Genomic DNA, 15,987 nt, shown 5'->3' with positions numbered 1-15,987 from the left:
ATAAGAAGACTTTTTTAAAGTCTTTCAGATCCTGAAAATAAGTTCACTTGAAGACCTAAAAGGCAATGTGATGTAATTACTATGTAAGCCTGTTTCTATTTACAACTATGCTGTATTTCAGAACACATACTTCATTGCCTGCTGCCAAAAAGGAAACATACAATTTTCAAGTGTTTAAAAGCCAGAGCTGTTTGAAATCAAGCAGATTTGAGGTCCAACTAACAAGACCAAAGTTTACAGTAATATGAACACCATAAATATTATTTTGACTATTGTAACAGCTTGTGTGTGGTCTCAAATAATTTCAAGCTACTATCAGTGCATATATCTTGTGGGAACACAGACAAATACCTCCTCACCTGAAAGTTTATCATTTATAGGCTAGTGCTTCTGATTTTCAGAGACAAATGGTAACACAGAACCTAAATGCAGAGTTTCAAAATATATGCTCTCAAACTGTCTGTTTGCAAAATACCTCAATCACGTCACTGCCATTGCCTTCTACTGCTATTGAAAAGTAACACTCATTTCAATCACTGGGATGGTGGCTGCACAATTAATTCACACAACAAAATGTAAGTTGATCTCTTGTTTCTGTTGACAACTTTGTGAATAAATAACAAAACAATATCTAGCTATAGATATATATATCTATATATATAGATACTTATAATGCTAAGATGCTAGCATAGATTATTCAATTACTGCAGAGTGCTTAGCTGGCTTCAGGAGTTGACACTTTACAGAAAAAGTTCCACAAGGCAGCCCCTTTTCTAAGGTTTCGCAGAACCAGCATCTTTTTCTGCCTCTCTAACAGTTAAGTAGGCTCCCCTCCAATGACAGAGTGATTTCCATCTGGGTAACGAGGCAACTGAGGTGAAAAAAATACTTTACTAAATAATCATATCAAATAGTGCTACAACATTGGAGTATATATATGTAAACACAAAATAGCCCAATCATTTTCCTGGAACAGTTTCAGAAATTTTACTAGAAGAACATAAATTATCTCCCATTGGATGGAACAGCAATGAAGAAAGCCCTTTTGTGCAAACAGGCAGAGAAAGTACAAGATTCCTTTTTTTTCCTCTTGGATAATAAGCTTTGGTTCCAGTTAGGCACCAGTAGCCTACCAGTGCCACCACACTCCAAGTGCCTATCACCAATTTAAGAGTTTAAGAGGTTATTAAAGAGAGACTAGACTGTTATAAAGAAGGGCATCCCACCAGATGAGCTAAATTATTTAGTATGTTTTAAACCATAAATCAGTCTCTGACAAAACTTAGTTGTGTTGCTTCAGAGAACAGAAGTTAGTCTTAACCATTTTGGTTTTATCCAAAACAATTCACTTACAACCAGAAGCTTTCTCAGGTATGAGTTTTGATCTCCCTCCCTCCAGTCCCTGCCAATTCTCACAGCAAGCACACAACCAAAAAAGCCAAAGCCACACCTCTGCCGACTGAAAAGTGTCTCTGTTATTTATATTCTAGATTCCTGTGAAAAGCAAAGGACATGAAGAAACAATTGCATACACACCCCTTCCAACTTCTCCACCCATTTTTTCCCTGAATATTTCCAGTACTGCATCATTAGGAATCCTGTCCTCTCACAGAATGGCTTCACCATAGCCCAGGCACACACATACCCGTCCCCCCCAATTTATCTTCAGGTTTTTTCCTCATTTTCCCTTTCATACCTCTTACTTTCTAGCTTTTTTCAGATTTTTTTCCCTCCTACGTGCATTTCCAACACACTAAGAAGTGTCCAAAGCCACAATTCCCTCACAGTCTCCAAATACAGAGTTTTTAAAAAAATGAGAGGATGACAAATGAATGAGAGACTACGACCCTCTTGGAAAGCAAATCTATAGCACTACACTTTACGAACAGTTAGGGAAGTTATAATTAAACAAATTTCCCGAAAAAAAAAATCCTACCACTTCAGAAAAATAATCACTGCAACACATCAGCCACGACCTATGTTCCTTTAAAAAGTGAGGGCTCTTAACTTGGATTCAAACAGGCTTTAAGAAACAATCACTGAACACTGTGCCCAATCATATAAAGCACCTGAGCAAGCATGTAGCTGCTACTCACCTAGGAGATTTACACCTTAGCCTAGCACCGGGAGCACGTGCCAGAGAAATCATTTGCAGACACACAAACATCACCAAATATTAAGTGTATGCACACACTGGCATTCAGATGTTAAAAAGACCTGAAGGATTGAGACAGAAAACCTCAGAGATTGACCCTCCTGTTATACCACAGATTAATGTTTCAGAGGCTTCACAACAGCAGTGTTCATCAATGAACAAGTTTATGCTCTTCAAAAAATATAACAAAAAAAAAAAAAAAAAAAAAAAAAAAAAAACCACCAAGGAAAAAACCCCCAAGAAATAGTCCAAAAAAGCCCACACCAATACATGCAGAGCCAGAACAAACAACTTCCATGAACAGCAGCCCAGGTTCAAAACCAAGCAGATTGATTTTCTCCTACTGCTAATCTTCCAAGAGTGATCAACTGCAGCTGTCTCACATTTGAGGGCTGAATACGTGCAGATTTTGAAGAACACTAGATCTCTCCATCCTATAATTTACCGAGCTCTCCAGAGTCAGTAAAAAGCAACTCCACTCACATTACTGCGTTTTGACATTTTTGTCAGTTTCTTAAGGAAGTTTGGACTGAGCCACAAAGGAAAATTTTCTGGTCTCAGCTAAACTGGCATATATCCAAATCCACCTCATTGTTCTAGAAACAAACATACATGAAATCAGAGTCCCAGCCCATCATTTTATTCTAAAGTTAGCCACTACACTGATACATCTTCAGAGGATTTTAGTTTCTCTTTCTAAAAGCCCATACTCAGACTCCAGCTTTGTGACAAGAAGTCAAGTGGACCAAATTCTATTTTGATCAACAGGTTCTGCTTTCACAAAGTTCTGACACCAATTCACAAAATAAACAGTTCCCATCAGTCAATTACTGTATCTACATAGCATATTCACAGGTACTAGGAATAATCAAATTGTCTTTTCTTTGCCAAACCATGTTATTTGACCCCAGTCAAAACACAGAAGAGACAATCCATGAAATTTCAATCAGAATAGGTACAAAAGATGGCAAAAGGAAGAAGAAAGAATAATATCCCAGATTTCTTCTTTTCCAAAGCATCCCTCCACAAAACATTCTTTCCAAATTCCAGGAAATACTACTCTCTTGAGATACCACCAAAATGAGGAGAAAAACTTGTGGGGTGTCAAGGGAGCTGCTTGTAAGTTTATTCACTATAAAGAAGCGTAGAAGGCACACTAGGCAGAACTGTAAAGAGCTAAAACAAGAAAATGCTGAAATCACCATAATTTAATGTAGTTTAAGAAAACTGGGGACAAAAACTTTCAATCAGACAGAAGAACATTAAGATTTCTGCCATGAACACTGTTAGAGGTGAAAGGGAAGCCCACAACACGAGCATTACCAAGAGGATCTTGTGGCTGCAGGTGTGACGCAGCCAGAGCTCACACAACACTTGCAATGGAGCAGCGCCACAGAAAACAGCCTTTCCCTGCTCTGTTTCCTGCTCTGTTAGAGTAAACAAACTTTTGCAAAGTTAAGAAAAGCAGCTTTCATCAGGTGTAGAAGATAAAAAAAGACCCACATGGCTGGACCCTTTCATCCACCACAGCCTTCAGAACACAGGGAAGCACTCACCGAGCGGAGCGTAGCAGGTCTGCCGGTCCGTACGCCGAGGTGCAGCAACCTTGCACTTTTTCCACGCAACTTTTTTGGCTGTTTGAGAGCTCATAATCAAGCTCACTCTTTGAATAACAGGAAAGTGAAGATGCAGAGGAAGTACACGCTAGTACCCACGTAAGAACTGCATGCTGGGATTCAAGGGGGAGGGAAGCACTGGTTTTCCTCAGAGGGTTTGACACATTCAGCCACACAGTGACTGACAAAACCAGTCAGGAAACAAACCTTCAAAAAGGTTACATGTTAGCAAGTAACTGACTTCAAGCTAATTGGGATTTTTTTCTTTAAAATCAGAAAAATATGCTGCTTTGCTACTCCTTATGAAAATAGGAGGACACTCCAGATTTCAGAGAACTGGCAAGTTAAATTCTACACTGAAAATAGGAAAGCTGATGGTTAATTTTCCTTTTCTGTTCAAAGCAAACTCTCTGGTCAAACACCATACTCATTTTAAAAATCCTAAATATTTTTAGCATCATTGTGCAAAAAGTTTGCAGTGTCACTATAACACTTTTTCACACGTACAACAGAACATAAAACCAGAACAACTCTTCAAAGTAAGCATCCACATCTTTTAATGGCCTTTCAAAAAAGCACAAGAAATTTTAAACATAAGATTACAGCATAAAAAGTTGCACAAATAAATCTCCAAGTCATAAATTACAAACTCTGATTAGGCACACCCTCTCCACTGTGCAGTAATTCAAAACAAGACAGAGCAGGGAGCAGTAAAGCAGAAAGTTGGTAATGCAGGGCTATGATAGGATCAGTTATTTTCAAGTGGGCCTTTAAACTGTGCTTACCACCAGATCAAATCCCTCTGCCTTCAAAAGCCTGTTGCCAATTTTATCATCAAATTAAGAGGCCACCAAATAGTGTCATTATGAAAGACACTCCATATTCCACACTTTTGGAACTGCACAGAATTCCAACAGTCACAAAAAAGAAATGCAAGAAGAGCTTAACTATAACACATAAGTACAAGCACTATGACCAGAGAGGAGTGTTCTAAACCACAGAATTGGTTTCAAAAGCAGAAAGACAGAGGCTGTTTGATTTGTCTACCTGTCTCACTGTATCACGCTCTAAGGCAAGTGTTCTAGATACAGCCCTCCTCTCTTCATTGATATCCAGTCAGGACAGTTTATTGTATCACACCCCAGACACTACTTAGAAGAGAGAAGATTCAGACTTTTCTTTAAATTTTTGTGGGACAGAAGTTGGTCTTACTTAAATTTGTGGGTTGGATGGTTTTTTCCCCAAAATCAAGAATTCCTCTAAGTTGAAGGCTGAAAGGCTTCACACAAAAGGAGTTTTGTTTCCATGAATAAAGACAACCATATATTCAGGGGGCTAAATCAGACACTCATATCCAAACATTTCTGCAAACCATGAAAACAAGAGCAAAGTGAATAGTAATAAAAGCTTTAAAGCTAGGATTTCTATTTTAGAAACAAACAAGGATGTATTTTGTAAATACAAACCTTACTGTGCCAAGCAATTTCCAAGCACAAAAAAAACACTGCCAACTCCACCAAGCAAACAATGAGAATTAGCAGACAGACCTGCACGTATGCCAGAAGTCTTACCAACAGCACCACATGTTCCTTTTGTCAAATTTTGATGAGACTGGTCTGAATTCCCTAAGAACGCTCTCCTGTGCATCCAATACCTCACCTCAGTCCTCGCCACTCCAAGATAAGGCCCACCCACACTTTGAAAGACTGAAGAATAAACACAAGTTTCACGAGTCAGCTAGTTTGTGACAACATTTCTGGGTTTACCACTTCCCAGTGATTGCAGTCAGCAAGAGCAGTTAGAGAAACACCAGTCTGACTCTATCAGTCCCTTGAACTTCATTCAACATGAAGCTATTAGCAAAGCTGAGTAAATCATTCATGCACCAGAGCTTCCAGGGAAGCTCAGCTCTCAAGCTCTGCCTGCCATCAGCAGCTGCCCCATGAACATCAGAGAAACCACTTTCATCTAACAGCACGTTTTACGTCAAAAATCCAACATTTCAATAAGAATATACACTGAGAATATTTATTAACTTAGGGAGAGGGGGGAGCAGGGAGTTGTTGCACTGTGTGCAAATTAAAAAACATCTCTTGCCTAAATGGAGGTAGAATTACTAGCATGAAACAGTTACATATCGGAAACCATCTGCAAAAAGTTACCTTTAGGATGGCAGGAATACTTTTAAGCTAAATTTTAAAAATGAAACTCTGTGAATATCTGAAGTATTGGGTGTGAAATCCATACATTAGCCCTATGAGCAGATAAACAGAAGAGAAATAGAAATTGCTGGTCAAAGTAATCTTTGAAGAAGGTAAAGGAAGACTTTTTAAAAAACATTTTTTACCTAACTCCAGAACTCAACATACTAGTATACTCTGTACCCATAAACCACTTCATTCATTAGGAGGAAGATGGTCTTATTTCTACTACTACTGAATTCAACAGGCCATTTTTTTAGTAGCTCACTGACTGGAGTACGTGCTCTCTTCTATTCTCTCTGGTGTTGACAGCAGTAATCAAATTTTGTACATGCCACTGGCCCTATTATAGTCCCACAGCAGCTGGCTGGCTGCCTAGACTTCTTATCATGTATGATAAAAAAGACCAGCCTAACAGACCAGCTGAAACTACTGTGGGAAGGCAGAAGTAGAGGGAAGCCTAACTAGAAGCCTAGTAAGTAGAAATAGTGACGTTTTATGTTTGCCCATGTATTACAAAGCATGAAGAACAAGGCTACACTCAACACATAACAAGCCTGCTTCAACAGTTTTCAGAAGGAGCTTGGATGACAATTCAGCCCTTGTTGAAGAGTAGGTCTGAATGCTACACTTCATATGTGAAACACAACTCACCTATAGCTCAGTCCACATAGCAAGGAGAGGGAAAGCAAAAAAGCACCTAGAGTTAATGGGGAAAAGAAAAAAAAGAGGGGGAAAAAACCTCATAACTGTACCCATTCATTTGAAGGTGAGCTCAAAAATACTTAAGACCACTTTTCTATCACAGCCCCAGCATACACACAGTCAGCACTGGGTTTGGAGTAAAATTAAAGTTCACAGAGGCAAACAACAATGGGAGCAGAGGACAACATCCTTTCATTATAAAACTCGCCTGCATGCAAGACAATCTATAATGAGATTGGTTTCCATGTCTTCTTTGTCTTCTGGGAGCCTTCCAAGAGCCTTGAATGCCTTGACTCTGAGAAGAGGAAACTGGCTTCTTTTTCACAGTCTGCCTCCTTCCAGCTGTGTTCCAAGGAGGCCTTAGGTAGCCCTGCTCTGAACTTCCACACTTCCATACGAGTCCAAGAAAGGCTTGGGTTTATGGCAGAGGGAAAAACAAATCTAAGAGACTTCTTATGGGAGCAGAATAAGGAGGTACAGAGTTCCTCCAACTTCCTTCTCCAAGGTGAGAGGCAACCAAGCCAAGAGTTTTCCTAGAGAGGAAGCTCAGCCTTTCTCAAGGTTCCTGTGCTACCTGTCCAGTCCTACCCTCTTTAATACCACTATAATGAGCATCTGGCTAAGATCTTCTCATACTGTGGGATTAACACCCCATAATTTTGTTCAAGATGTTTTATTCCACCACAACAACCTGACAACTTTTTTTGCTGGCCTGGCAAATATGATTTGAATTAGAAGGCCACACAAAACTTTTTTCAGCAAGCAAACAAGAGCTTCTAAGGAGATGCTAAGGAGAAGGATGGTGGAGAGGCATCAGGAACATTACAGAAAGTAATGTTTCAGATGCCTGCTGCATTTTGATGGAAACTGGTTATTAGTTTAATCCCTACTTCCAGGAAACCCACAACACCAGCAACTTCAGATAAGAAACTGAGTTTTAAGCATTTCTATTAAAACCTCATTTCACACAGCCAGGTTCACGTCAGCATAAAGCTTTTCAGTAGAAACTGAAAAGAAAATTTTTAATACAGTAAATGCCCTCAGTACTGTGGAAGAGGGAAAAGTGGCAGCAAGTGGAGCACTGTAGTACAGATAACACAGAGATTCTCTCAGTGTTCTCACAGACAGATCCAACACAAACCCTTCCAGCACACAGTGCTTCAGGGACTTGACACACGGGTCTCGTAAAACAGCATGTCTGTGGCTGCCACAAATAATTGACTCATCCTGCCAAAGAAATAATAGTAGCAGTTGTACATAAATTGTAAAGCCTTTCAAGAATCACTATCATTTTAGTCTTTTTCGACATTCCTCTTACAGCTTCCTTTTTCCTTTCGTAAAGGGGAATATTTTGAATGTAAATACTTAGAAAATCTGTGGAGTAAATTAATCTTCCGAAAGCATTGTTTACGTTATAATCACACCTGTAAAACCCAACCACATCCAGACAGTACCTGCTTTTCACAAAACATCCTGGGCCACCTGTTTACAGCAACTCAGAGGAGTGACAGGAGGTCCACAGGAAAAGTAGGAGCCTTCTGCATTTTGCTTCTCATTTAAAATGCTGAGCGCATCTTTCAAAACAAGACTCCTGCCACCTTTATAAAACAAACCCCAGTGAATCCATGACAGATGCACTGCTCAACACTCATGTACTCATATGCTGAGGTGTAATGTGTATTTCAGCAGAGGCCCTGGCACTGAGCCCTGTGTGACAGCATGCAGGCCCAAGCACAGGAGAGGGGCCATCACTTGAGCTGCCCCAGCTCTTTCAACAAGCAGTCCTGGTGGTTTGCAATTTTCTAAACCACTTGCCCTGCTGCAGTGGGACAGATTAGGTTCAAGCCAGCAGCCAAGCAGCTGTAAGAGCTGCTGGTGAGCAACTCCACCCAGGACAGGCAACTCCCCTCAGCATACCTCACTGCACCAGGGACTGCTGCAGAAAAAGGCACTGCTTCCAAAAAACATTTAATTTCTCTGTCCTTCATATGTCAAGACACAATCCAAAGCTTTGGAGCAATGGTTTAGGCAAGCATATGAATTTACATCTTTACTTCTTTTACACTTTCCTGTTGCTCATTTTGTAAATGAGTTTCTGTACCTCCAAGAACATAAACATCTCAAAGCTTCTTTGTAAATCACACAGTTTTTTCTTAAAAAAATATTCCTAATAGATTCTTTTCAAACTCTTCTGGTTTTTCCCATCCAGACTCCACAGGGCTGTGCCTTGATGTCTGCCTCAAGCTGGGCAGAAGTTTTCAGGCCTTCATCTCTACCAGCTAGGGCTGCAACCACAACCTTCATCCTAAAAGCTAAAACTCTTATCTCCTACCATGGTGAGGAGACAATCACAGTTGAATATAATCACAGGCACATTTCAAGAGCGGCACACCCTGGCTAATGACCGCATTCAAGGTCAGCAGGGTTCCACCAACATTGCAACTCCAAAGATCTGAAAGTTTGGTTCTCCTTTTTTTAAATGCCCTGTAACAAAGCACGGGTGATCAGCATCCTCTAAGACATTAACTCTTCAGCTGTACCGTTTAGAACACACTATTTCTTTCTAAACTGACACAGTGTCACAAGCATACACATAACCAGTCTTGTTAAAATTAGCGATCAATTTCTTCCATCCAGATAGTCTACTTTCCTTCCTGCTTGCAACAACGTATTCTATTCATGCTTTCCCACAACAAAAAAAAACACAGAGGGCAAAGAGGGACAGCATTGTGCAGAGCTGCCCTGCTTTCTGCAGGAACTATTAATAAAATTCTTTGGACTTCCCAGTCACCATGCTGGGATGGAAAGTTTTGCTCACCTGGAAAAGAGAGAATTGCAGAAAGTCTGCATTAGAAGCCCCAGGTTTCCCTGCTCCTTCCTTGAACAAGAACACTGAAGAGAGCTTCCTAAGTTGAATAGGCTGTCTCTTCCTAGTTCAGAGAGCTAAAAATCAGTAAGAAATTAGAGGCATGCTAAAACTAAGAAAAATAAAACTAAGTCTGTTCCCTATGGACCTTAGTCAAGTCCAACAAAAACACATCTCCAGTTAAACTCCCCCATTCCTCAGAGGGCAAACTGGTCTCCTGCCAAGGACCCAAGGCAAATATCCCTCTTTCTGAAATAGAATTGCTGTTATCAGAGTCAAAAAAAGGGAAAAAAGAAAAATCAACCTGAAACACATTGACTCAGCTCAGTGCAGGACTTAGCAGAGTGACACAGCACCCAGCTCAGGAGCAGGCACCCAGCCCACAGTCCTTAGGCAGCCAGCATGATGAGGGCAGGCATCACACCATTCCCTCTGCATGATGCCAGAGCAAAAATGCAAAACAGACTAAACTACAAAAAAACCTCTTAGAATTACCTACACTGCTGCCACTGTATAAGCCTTTACTTTCATGAAAGGCCCCTTTACCAAAAGTAGGGAAAAAACCCACATAAGACATACTCCTGTTCAATCCTCTTAAAACCCCCCAGTTAACTTAATATAGACTTAACATATCTCTTGTTAATTCATCCCAATAGTTACATTTACACTCACTGCTAAAAGCTTACACAGCATTGACAACCTTTTGCCACTGATCTCCTTTTAACAGCTACAAATTGCAAATCTTTGTGTGATTAAGGTTATCAAGACTTCAACAAGATCAGAGAATATATTTCAACAGATAATCCAACATTCAGACATTTTGGTAGGTATAATTTTATTATAATATTCTACAAAGACTATTAAAAAATCATTGCATCAATTGTCATGTACTAGAAGCACATCATTAAAACTGTTGTTAAAATTAATGGTCTTCTTTCTCTCCTCCCTCTCCAATTAGCATTGAAGAAAAAGAACAAGGTAAAACCGTGTACTTTGTTAAATATTGAGCCTACTGGCACCTGAAAATTAACAGATTAATAAACTACTCTGAGGCTGAGGTTAGTTTACAGAGGAACCATCACACAGCAGCTATGGCAACACAGAACCACCACACTGCATTGCCAACTAGCAAAGAGAAACAAGGAGCAAAGCAACAAACAGCCTCAACCTGCTTTCTCAGGGGCACAGAAGTGAGAATTGAAGCTCATCAGGGAGGGAGTGCTCTTCAGTTCAGCACAGCATTTCTGTCTATCAGGGGACTTGGGAAGCAGTGTGGAAAATAGGCAAAAGATATGGCACAAGTGAACCATTACCTAAAGGAAGAAGAGACTCACATGACTAAACACCAAAAAGTCTCAAGTCTCTGTCAGTAATGTTACACACACATAAGCAGAGATCCAACAGCAGTGAAAACGATAGTGCATTTTATTTGGGACAGAATGTGCACCCATCTATCTCAAGCTACCTGTCCATAGTCCCAAGCAGAGACTGGGAAGCAGCCCAGTCTGAAGAGGCTAAGTAATAGCTCAGTTAATAGGCACCTCACTCAACTCCACACTAGCTAAGGAAAGCTCACACAAGCCAGGCAAGTGGTGAAAAGAGGACTAAGGCAGTGGTAAGTAGCTGAGAGGCAGCAACTGATTCAATTGTGCAAGCCAGCAAAAGATTGCATATTTACACCCTCACTTGTTTTCAAGAAATTTCCAGCAAGCTTTTTGTGTGTATACTTTGCAGGCTTCTGCCAGGTCAAATGGAAAACACTGGGCTCAGTTATTTAAGCTCAAGTGTGCGGAGGAGTAATTACCAAAGCTCCACTGGACAGAAGGATTGCATTCTTTTATTCTTCAAATGCCACCACCCACTAAGATATGATAATAAAACTCTCAGAAACCTTGTAAGCAAACCCAGCAAACACTGTGCAAAAGTTAGAATGCAATCACATGGTACCCATCTCAAAAACTCCATCTGTGCCATCAGAGTACTGTGGCACAACAACCAACTCCACTCTCTGCTACCACCATCACAATTTTTGTCCCTCACCAAGTGTTAGTTTGATTTAAAGCCTAAATCATGTGAAGGTTGAGATAGAGGGCACACACACAGCATATTCCAAAAAGTCTGTGCAAGATTGACTGGCAAATCATACACATTCCTAAGCCAGACAAATAAAGCCCTAAACCACAACTGCTTCTTCACAATTACTGTGATGCAACAGATGCAGCACAGAATTCCCACATAAATATTGAATGTCAACAATATATATGTTCACTAGCTGGTTTTAAAACAATTTCAGATTTTAAAAGGGTTATAAACAGATGCACACACTACAGTAATAACATTATTGGCCATCTTACTGAAGCATCACACCTTGAACTTGAAGAGTGAGCAGGCACAGTCTCATCCATGGTCTGAACAGCAGCTCTTCAGCTACTCATTTCACATCCCCATTTTGTACTACTGGCTGCCTGCAACAACCTTACAACCAGCTCAATAAAATTTCACATTACTGTAACAAAAACATTTTAAGGCTGAAGCCTTTAATAATTGCCCTTTTTCCCCTTTGAATTTAAGTGTTTAAGTAAGCAAACACTGTTTTTATGTATTTCAAAAATATGTATATCATGGCTATATTCTCAATTAGGATGTGAGTATGTAATATAAGCACCCTTGAACAAAAGATTTTACACAAAAGTGGACAGATTAAGATTCTGAGACACCTCACACCATCCTGTATGTTCAAGACCCTCACTCCATTCAGCAGATGAGATCCTATAACCCCCAGTCTCCCTAGCAAAGGAAGCAGAGTGCTCCAAATGGCACACATTTACCAGTCTGTTCCTTAGGATGCCTTGTCTTTCCTACTACCCTACTTGCTTTTGTTGTTGCTTCCAAAAACTGAATAGGCTTTATCATGGGGTTATTTTCTCACTAGTTTAACTTCTCCTGCTTGAGCAGCAACAGGTTACTGCTGAAAAGCAAGCCTTACTTCTCTGCAGGCCTGCAACACATCCAGGCAAAAAACCACTATAACTTCACAAGGTTAATATTGAAGCAAGTTGCATTAAACTTGTTCACAGCTCTCCATAAAAAAAAAAAATTTATATGATTGTAAAACTCCAATAAAGGGGAGGGACAACAAAACAAGTTCTAACACTAGTTGTAATTCACTCAAACATGAGTGCGCAACTGTCTTTATCTAGGGCCTTCAACTTGCCCTAGATTTGAGCACTTCTCTTATAATACCTAATACCAAACATTATAATGCCTTCATTACCAATCATTTAATATCTAACTGTAGTATTCACACAGTTAACACTGTCATATAAACTCTTCTATTTATGTGCCGTTCCCTCACTCGGATTAGCTTAAGACAGTTCCATGAAAAAAGCATTATAAAACTTCACTGCTGCTGGTTAGGTTGGTGGGGTCTTTTGTTTTACTTTGTAGCATAACCACAGTGTTTATGCTGTTCGTTTTCTTTAATCGGCTCGTAGGTGACTTTAATTTTTAAATCATGGCATTCTGACACATTCACCTCCCTATAAAAAAGTTTGCCCACAAGTATTTCAGGTCAGCCACAGGAAAAAAAAAAAAAAAAAAAATAAACACCTATTACATATCCTCATAAATATTGTTTGAAAGAGGGAATTCACAGAATAAAGATCTTTACAGCTTACATCATGAGATAAGCAAGGCAGGTTAGGATATAGGTGGCAAGGTTCAGAAACACAGCTTCATACAGATGCAATTAAAATGTTTGTGACACTACTTAAAAACAACCTGCCACAACCTAGGCAGTTTCTGGAACTTGTGCTACTGGGTGCACATAAGACTTGGGTTCACTGAAAAGTAGCTCTAGTGTAAATGCAGCTATACGACCACAAAGTGTCAAGGGGTTTTCAGAAATTGACCTTTACACTCGAATATCTTCCCCAGCCATGCAGTTTTCCACCACTTTTCTTATCACTTGCCTCCAAGTACTCATTTACTCTTCCTATAAATTACCAAAACCCCACTACTGTTAAGAATAAAAGATGATCAGCTCTCAATGCAAATCACAGGACAGTTCATTTAGACTACTCACTCCACATGATCATCACCAGATGCTGTTAACAATTTTGTACCTACCATTCCACCATAATTAACTTTATCTTCCTGCCCTTCAGTCACAGCTAAGGTGAGACGGACAGGGCTGGCAACACCATCAGCCTTTTCACTTACATTTCTTACCAGTCTTAACTCTACACATTTTCATCTTCAGTCCTTATTCTCATACAACTCTGAACTCAACTCATTTTCTTCTACAGACCTTTTCTTTATACAACACTGACTCTTTTTCTCATAAGCCTCTGTAAATTCTGCACAACTCTGTCTCATCTTATAGACTCCATTAACTTATTAGCAGCTTGTACTGATTCCTTTGTCTATTAACAGCTTCACACAGCTTGGATTCCTTCTTTCAACCTGCAAGGCTGGCTGACCCCAAGCTATCCCTTTCCCAGCCACCTAACCCCTGGACTATCCCTCATATAATTCTTACCTTATCTGGCCCCTGGCTCCTCTCAGCACACCCAGGAGCCTTCTGATCCCTCTGCATCTCCAACTGCAAGCGCCTCTGACTCTTGGACAGCTGACCTGCTCCTTTACAGCCTGAAAACTGACTGGCAGGCACAGATGTTTCTTCTTCAGTAATCAGTACAGTGTGAGCTGTTGGGGAAGATTCCCTCCTGCGTTACCCTGGCTCTCCACACCCTTGCTGTACCCCAGTCTGCACAGCTGTAGGTCAATCTTTTGACCCTCTGTCAGGAGCATCAAATCAATGAGGCAGCCCAGCTCATTGCATTCCATCCAGTACAATCCAGTGCAGTGAGTATAAATCCCTACCAACACTGCATAGAAAACACACATATCCCCTGTTTTGTCTCTTGCATCCAAGATCAGGCAGCTGGGACAAAGAAGCAGCAGAGAACAGAACATGTTCTTGTCAGCATCAGGTGCAACCACTGATATTCTCCCACCAGCACACAAAAACAGGAACGAGTAGACATGGGAGAAAGGGGAGAAACATTCTCAGAAGAACTCTAACTTGCTTCAGATGTCCTTATGATGGTACTGTAGCTACCAGCTGGACCATAACTCGCAGATCCCCAATACCAGGCTTCTGTTTTAGCCAGGGAGCTTTGCTGTCTCCACCTGACAAACGTGACTGGAGAAGCTCCCAGGCCTACCCCAGCCCTTGTTGCCTCCTCCAGGAATTAGGAGGAATTGCTCCAACATCTTTCAACCTCTGTATTTCAGGAACTGATAAAGAAGTAGGACAGTGCAAGGATACACATCAAACTGCAGACCGCAAGAACTTAGTGACTACCACAGGAACAGCTGGAGCTCCTCTCAGTTCCCATCATATCCATTCATCCAACTCACCACACACTATACAGCCCCTTCTGGCCAAAAACACCAAGAGGACTCCTATGACATAGCTGGTTTGCCATTTTTCACTGCTTCAGAAAACTAGTCTCACCAACAACCTATTTCCCAACTAAAGCCAGGAAATCTGCTGGGAAACCGTGCCAAAGCAGCAGGGATGACAGGACAGAATTCCTCATGCTTCATTTCATAGCTATGGCATCTGGCCACAACCACTTCTACAGCCCACCAGTCCCTCAAAACCAAGGAATGGACTACAGACACAGTGAACAGATGAACGAGTTCTTTTGGTAGGTTTTTCCCCTTCCCTAAACCTCATCTTCTATAACAAAACAGAAGAGCCAAGAGATTTGTTATGATTTGGAAGCATACAAGGCATGTTCAGGTTCTGCAGAAGGTTCAGACAGCAGCAGCAATCCCAAAACAGTGCAGAGATTGGGAAGTAGAAATACAGAAGGTGAGTGATTCCAAGCCAGCCTACTAGTTACAGAAATTTTACAGGGCTCCTGAAGACATCAGAAATTTCACTGCTTCAGCCAGGCTTTTCTCTGAAGATAAAATGGTCAAATTTTTTAATTATGTTTCATGGCTAATACCACTATGAAATGCAAATTTCCTTCATCATCTATTAAAAAAAAATTACATATATTACATTCCACTCTAAAGAGTGCTTTATCAGCATAGAAAAAGGAAAAAGCCACTACAAATCAGGATAATGTTAGAAAGGCTTGGTAAACATTGCAAGTACAAATCAGCGCTCTCATCTACAACAGCTTAACAGAAATGCAGCAGAAGTGTTTCAGCACTATCAAACTGAACATAAGTTCCCAAAATTATTTTGGAATAAGCCACGTGCCTTTTAACACAACCCAGGTTCAAAAATAGGCATTGCCAAGCTCCACTTATTCAAATAATTTTTAGAGGCACCACTGTAGCCCCCAAGTACCTTCCAGATAAGCGCTGCAGAGAGTTTAGTCTCCTATAATTCATCTCTTTTTCTGGCACTGTAATAGTGCA

The 15,987-nt window shown here is 40.5% G+C and overlaps 1 protein-coding gene across 4 annotated transcripts in view; it reads right to left on the bottom strand.

Annotated features, from left to right (window-relative positions):
- The window catches only part of UTRN (utrophin), a 329,881-nt gene that overhangs the window by 291,831 nt on the left and 22,063 nt on the right, over nucleotides 1-15,987 (bottom strand). For 2 of the 4 annotated variants that reach the window (XM_056488826.1, XM_056488824.1), the window contains exon 1: nucleotides 3,712-3,806. The exons of 1 other annotated variant lie outside the window; for it this stretch is intronic. In XM_056488826.1, the coding sequence (XP_056344801.1) occupies nucleotides 3,712-3,805 (94 nt within the window). In that variant the 5' untranslated portion in view covers nucleotide 3,806. Of the gene's footprint in view, nucleotides 1-3,711; nucleotides 3,871-15,987 lie in introns of those variants that run through there. One more of the 4 variants, XM_056488823.1, reaches the window with a different exon arrangement.

The sequence above is a fragment of the Oenanthe melanoleuca genome, chromosome 3 (assembly GCF_029582105.1).
Source record: "Oenanthe melanoleuca isolate GR-GAL-2019-014 chromosome 3, OMel1.0, whole genome shotgun sequence".
NCBI classification, from domain to species: domain Eukaryota; kingdom Metazoa; phylum Chordata; class Aves; order Passeriformes; family Muscicapidae; genus Oenanthe; species Oenanthe melanoleuca.
The sequence above is the reverse complement of the archived record's forward strand: the minus strand, read 5'-3'. Positions and strand labels throughout refer to the sequence as shown.